Source organism: Hippocampus guttulatus, chromosome 16 (assembly GCF_054856545.1).
Source record: "Hippocampus guttulatus isolate MCC_2025c chromosome 16, RoL_Hgut_1.0, whole genome shotgun sequence".
In the NCBI taxonomy this organism is placed as follows: domain Eukaryota; kingdom Metazoa; phylum Chordata; class Actinopteri; order Syngnathiformes; family Syngnathidae; genus Hippocampus; species Hippocampus guttulatus.
In genome coordinates, this window is record NC_141276.1 from 15,196,490 (window position 1) to 15,202,322 (window position 5,833).

At 45.6% G+C, this 5,833-nt stretch overlaps 1 protein-coding gene across 2 annotated transcripts; it reads left to right on the top strand.

Moving 5' to 3' along the window:
• Positions 1–652: 652 nt before the first annotated feature.
• LOC147193324 (homeobox protein Hox-B8a) lies at positions 653–5,069 on the top strand. 2 transcript variants are annotated; one of them, XM_086132808.1, is made up of 2 exons: positions 653–1,232; positions 3,901–5,069. In XM_086132808.1, exons 1-2 carry the CDS (start codon positions 800–802, stop codon positions 4,320–4,322), a joined length of 855 nt encoding a protein of 284 aa, XP_085988934.1. In that variant the 5' UTR covers positions 653–799; the 3' UTR covers positions 4,323–5,069. The 2 variants fall into 2 exon arrangements, with proteins under 2 accessions (XP_085988934.1, XP_085988935.1); XM_086132809.1 differs by having other exon boundaries at positions 3,904–5,069.
• The last annotated feature ends 764 nt before the right edge of the window (positions 5,070–5,833 follow it).

Here is a 5,833-nt window from a genome sequence, read left to right on the forward strand (position 1 = left end):
GATTGGTTAAAACTTTTATTAACACACAAGCGCGCGCGCAAACACGCACACACACTCACGCACACACACACACACACACACACACACACGCACACAATTCTCCGCCTCATTTTCTCTTCTTCGATCTCTCCATCCTCCCGCTCTCTTTGCGTTAGACACTCGCCAGCCGACGCCAGCGGAAAGTGCAGCGAGTGTGCGCACGCTCGTGCGTGTTTGTTCGTGCACGGAGAAGCCAATGGGACGAAGAGCTGATAATAGATGCAAATGATCCCGAAACACACATACTACGGAGGAGAACAGGGAGAGGGGGATGGAGAGAGAGTGAGCGCGCGTGTGTGAGAGGGGGGAGAGAGAATATGAAACAAGTCATTTGCAGAAGAGTAAATCACAGAAAAGCCGTTTGAGAGCAAGACAGGGCTCCAGCTTTCAACGCTAACACCGGAATTGTGATGCGCGCCAGTTTTTCCTCGTCCGCTTCCCATTCTCTGGTTTCTTCATCGCTGGAGGTTTCATGGAATCGGTGTGAAAGTTGTTGTTTTTGTGGCGGCGGCATTGTCTGGTCCCGCTGCGGCTGCTTGTCGTCACCGAGATCAGCTCGTCAGTTGTGGCCGTGAGGGGGAACACCACAACAGACTCTCCGTTCACTCTCTCCCTTCCCTCCGTCTCTCTTCGCGTGGTGGTGCTCCTGCTCTCTTGCCTGAAAACAAAACCGAAGCAGACAAACACAACAGAGCGCCGCCGCTCACTTATACTCCGACTCTACAGACGGGGGAAGAAAAAAAAAAACAATCAGCAAAAGATGAGTTCATATTTCGTCAACTCACTCTTCTCCAAATATAAAAGCGGCGACTCGTTACGCCCAAATTATTATGAGTGTGGCTTCGCGCAGGACCTCGCCGGAAGCCGGCCCACTGTGGTGTACGGTCCGGGCTCCGGTGCCACTTTCCAGCACGCTCCTCAGATCCAGGACTTCTATCACCATAGCGCCTCAACACTGCCCAGCAATCCGTACCAGCAGAGTCCTTGTGCGGTGACGTGCCACGGCGAGTCCGGCAACTTCTATGGATATGACGCCCTGCAAAGGCAGACGCTCTTCGGGGCTCAAGACGCAGATTTGGTCCAATACAGCGACTGTAAGCTGGGAGGCGCACCCGGACTCGGCAGCGAGGACGCGGAGGGAACCGACCAGAGCCCTTCACCGACGCAGCTCTTTCCCTGGATGAGGCCGCAAGGTAAGAACTTTTTCTCTCTGTTTGCGAAGCATCCTCATAAAGTAGAAATAGGAGCAAATCTGTGACCCGCTACTCTTGGTGGGGAGGGCAGAATATTTGAGAGTTTGCGGGAAGCAGAGGACAAAAGTTGGAAATCTACTATTTAATAAAGGTAATGGGGGGGGGGGGGGCTTCCGTTGGTCAAAGCGGAAGACAAAGACATGTTTATGGTTTTATTGCCGGCACCAAAACTTGTGAATGACTTCGGGGTTTTAAATTGCACCAATCATACTGTGGTGGATGGGCGAACACAGAGAAGGGAAGCAGACTATGGAAAGAATGGTTGTGTGTGAAGGGGATGGGACGTGGGATGGGGGGCACGGCGCGGGGAGGAGGGGGGGGGGCGCAAACCAGAGAAGGAAGAAGTGAACCTCATCAGAAAGCCCCGTCTGCACCAGATGGGAAATAGTTGTTGGCGGTACAACAGTATTCGCAGCTCTCAAAGACTTGCTTTAGACATGCAGCTCCGACCTGGGTTAAACTTTGACTGCATTTTCCATTTTACGACTTTCTTGTGGTCTTCTAAATTATTTAGCTACACGGGGGCTATGCTGCCTGCATGGGGGAGATGTGGGGGGGGGGGTGTAGGACGACAGGGAGACAAATAGAATTGAGTTTCCTTTTTATGTTAGTTTTAGCAGGGATACAGTGTGTGCATTGTGTGTGTGTTTGAGAGAGAGAGAGAAAAACAGAAGGAGAATTGGCGCTAAGTGAAACCGGATCATTCTTTATTTCAAATCGAAACAGTGGCACAGTACCTTGATTGTGCAGCGTATCTTTCTTCCAACACTTTGTTTTGATTTATTTCATTGGTTTAGATGAAGATCGCAAATGACCGCGTCATCATTTTACAGCTAGCTTGCCGACGATCGTCAAGCAAAAATACCAATAAAAGCTAAACACGGCATCTCTCCCTTGTTGCCGTTCGGCAATGGTGAATCGATGCTGGTAAAATAGAAGTGTACAAGTTCACTTATGTTTCCGCGTGCCCGTTTCTCAAGCCTGTGTCAACCGCAGTGCCTTCTGGCAACGTGTCAGTCCTTTGTGTATAATGCCAGAGACCTTGGTCGCGTGTTTGGTGCTTTCTAATTTTCATATGAAGCTATAGCAAAGACGAGATTCATCCGAGGGAGCCCAGTTTACACTATTAGTCCGGTAATTAATCGTTTTGTATAAATTCTGCGTTCAGTGGTGAGACTCAAAACAGGAAAAGGCGCGCCATGTTCGAAGCTCGATGTAATGCAGCTCTATGGCGCGCTAAAGTCACCTAGGAAAATTTCACCCATACGCACGAGCACGCGCGCGCGCGCGCGCGCGCACACACACACACACACACAAGTAATCTAAGAACAGGCAGGATTTCTGCGCGGTCATTTGTGTGTTCAGTCATTCAATAAACGTGTCAGCACTAAACGCAAAATTGTTCTTGTGCTGTCGTTTGGGAAATCCCCTTTTAAACCCCTTGAGAACGTTCTTTTATTTTTTGCAACCACAAGTTGTATACTTGACTTTAGTCCGAATACCAGATCCCTCAAACCGGGAAGGAGGAGGTTTCTTTTTCATGTCTGAGGAGCGTGGGCCCTCTTTAAACACTTTGGTGACATATTCCACAACAATATGTCCCCAAAATGAATTGTAATCGTTTCTTGGAAACAGCGACGTGTATTGCAAACTCATTGCTGCAACGTGAAAACAATTGGACTGACAATTCCATTCAGAGGGAAGATTTTGTCTTTATTTGAACTTAAAAAGCCGTTGTTACTGAAGTTTTGTCCACCCGTCACGATTTACCCGTTCTAATGCGTGATCGTTATGACGAGTGGCATATTTTGTCCGTGTGCCGCATCCATCCCCTTTTATGGTAGGCTATCAAAACGTAGGACAAACAGTTTTATGGAAAAATAATCACTCACATAAATGCCCCACGCGTGTAATCTGTCGGGAGGCGAAGGCCAAGCATTCACTGTAAAATGTGTTAATATTCCTTTTTTTTAGTCTATCCTTTGATGTTGATGAAAATTGAGACTGCACCGTATCAGAAATCATGTTGAGGTTTAAAATTAAAAATGTACACTCCGTTTTTTTGTTTCACTGCACCCCGTTGAACTAATGCACATGGGGTTTAAGATTAAAATGAAACGATCACCGGGTGTGGTTAATTATAACTGCGAGTATTTGGAGGGAAAGCGAACCTGACCTTATGTGTGAATTGTGGCATATGTGGATGAGTAATTGGAAACAACTTAGAATGGCTTCGGTTTATTAATCATTTATTAACTTAATATTGGAGTTGTGAACTGCTTTTCCGCCAGTGCAACAAATCTGCAAAACCGTTCCGCTGGTGCAGAGCGAACAAACCAAATTCCCTCACGCTTCATTTGAAGTTTTTCCATTTATTGGATCGTTTATTAGTGTTGCAGAATCATATAAACACACAGGAAATATTTTCCTCTATAGCTCTGCTGTGCACGGGCCGCTCTCAGTTGAAAACTACTTTCTTCGATAGATTTTATTTATTTTTATTTTTTCATTTATTTATTTTTGGGGGGGGGGGGTACTATTTGATTGGAACATCCAGTCTCGAATAATATGTCCCAATCTGCCTCATTGTTCTCACCACCTCCCCCAGTAGCTGCCGGAAGGAGGCGAGGCCGACAGACGTACAGCCGGTACCAGACTCTGGAACTGGAGAAGGAGTTCCTGTTCAACCCGTACCTGACCCGAAAGCGCCGCATCGAGGTGTCGCACGCGCTGGCGTTGACGGAGCGGCAAGTCAAGATCTGGTTCCAGAACCGCAGAATGAAATGGAAAAAGGAGAACAACAAGGACAAGTTCCCCAGCAGCAAAAGCGAACAGGAGGCGGTGGAGAGAGAGAGGAGGGAGAAGGAGCTACGGGATGGCGGAGCAGTCGCTGCGGGAGGTGGAGGAGGCGGCGAGGGCGGAGGAGGAGGAGGCGGCGGCGGTGGTGGTTCGGTGCCGGTAGCGGGAACAGCTGGATCACAGCCCGCTTTGGGCGATGATTGCTGTGAGAAAACTCATAAGCAAATGTAGGGGAAAAAATAGTTTGATTTGGCATGATGGGGCGAGTTGGTGGTGGTCTGAATTGCGGATTTGGCTGTCCTGCTCTCTATCCACGTTTCAATCGACGGGACCGAACTTTAGTTTCCAAAACGGCGACTGGCTATCTGATAGGACTGGAAGGGGCCCCGGTGCCCAGTTCTGCTGACCGTAAGGAATGAGAAAAAAAAAAAAAAAGAAAAGGAAAAAAAATGTGCAAAAGTAATTAATAAGGGCGGGATTAATCAATCCAACATAGTCTACTTTAGTGAAGAAGAAGAAAAAAAGAATGATACAACAATGATAGCGTCCTTTCTTTGTTGAACACTTGTCGTGGAAACATTTCTATATTGTTCGAAGTTTGTCATTAACAATTTTATCTTTGGCAGCTGTATAGTTTTTAAGTTAAGATGATGATGATGATGATGGTGCACTTTTTACTGTACTTCTCACTCCTATGTTGTTGTTGTTATGGCAATTGTTATTAATGATGAAGTTGATGGCGTAGCAATTAATGAAATGTCCAACAACATGAAACTGCCTATTTATGCCGTTTTAGTAGGTCGGGTCTCTTTTTTAAAACACTTTAATTGCCGTTTATCGTTTTAGTTGTTTTTTTTTTTTTTTGATTGATGGTGTTTGTTTATGCTGTCTTCCTTTTCTCTTTTGGGATTAAAAGCATGCGCACAGTGCGGTTAATAAAAAGAAAACACTTATAAATAAAAAGGATTTTAAAATGTACAGAGTTAATGATGGGTTCCATATTTGTTTTAAAGTTTCGTTGTTATCGGTGATTTACCTACTGACGTATTTATGGTCAACTTTGGAGGCATTAGTTAGTGAACATATAAGGCTGACAAATAGTTCCTTGTCCTTTTTTTAATATAAACTCTCATTTCGAAATTGTATTTTCTGTCATAACACAGACTGTTAAACGGCAGTTCATGTCTCTTTTTAAAAGAAAAAAAAACTCTCTCTCTAGCGCGCGCGCACACACACACACACACACACACACACACACACACGCGCACACACTCACACATACACACTGAAACCCCTCTGCCTATTCAAACACACTTTTATTTATGGCACACTCCTCCAATTATATCGTTGCAAGTCTGCAGCCGAGTCACAGATTTACACTGCCCTCAGTCATCATCAAGCCAAACACTTGCAGGAGGGTTGTTTCCATATGGAAGGATCAAACACAAGAACCAAGTATTGGTCGAAGCATAAACGCCCCCACCCGATATGGTTGAACACATGCGGTAATAAAAGCAAGAATATGTAGTCATTTCTAATTTTGCAGTGCTGCACTTATTTTACAAGTATATTCATTAGCGTGGAACATTTGTAGAAATTTGGACAAAATACGCGGCCATGAAAAGTGCTTACACCTGATTCCGGTTTTGTACGAGGTGATCGTCATTCCAATTTAAATATGTGGTGAGAAAAGCCCACTTAATTGTTTGATAGTCACAAGAGCCGCGTGTAAACTGATGAAA

Bases quoted from the DNA above. Each gene is read 5' to 3' on its own strand.
- LOC147193324 (XM_086132808.1), top strand. From the start codon at position 800: ATGAGTTCATATTTCGTCAACTCACTCTTCTCCAAATATAAAAGCGGC. The intron at 1,233-3,900 runs GTAAGAACTTTT...CACCTCCCCCAG, and splicing joins TCCCTGGATGAGGCCGCAAG to TAGCTGCCGGAAGGAGGCGA.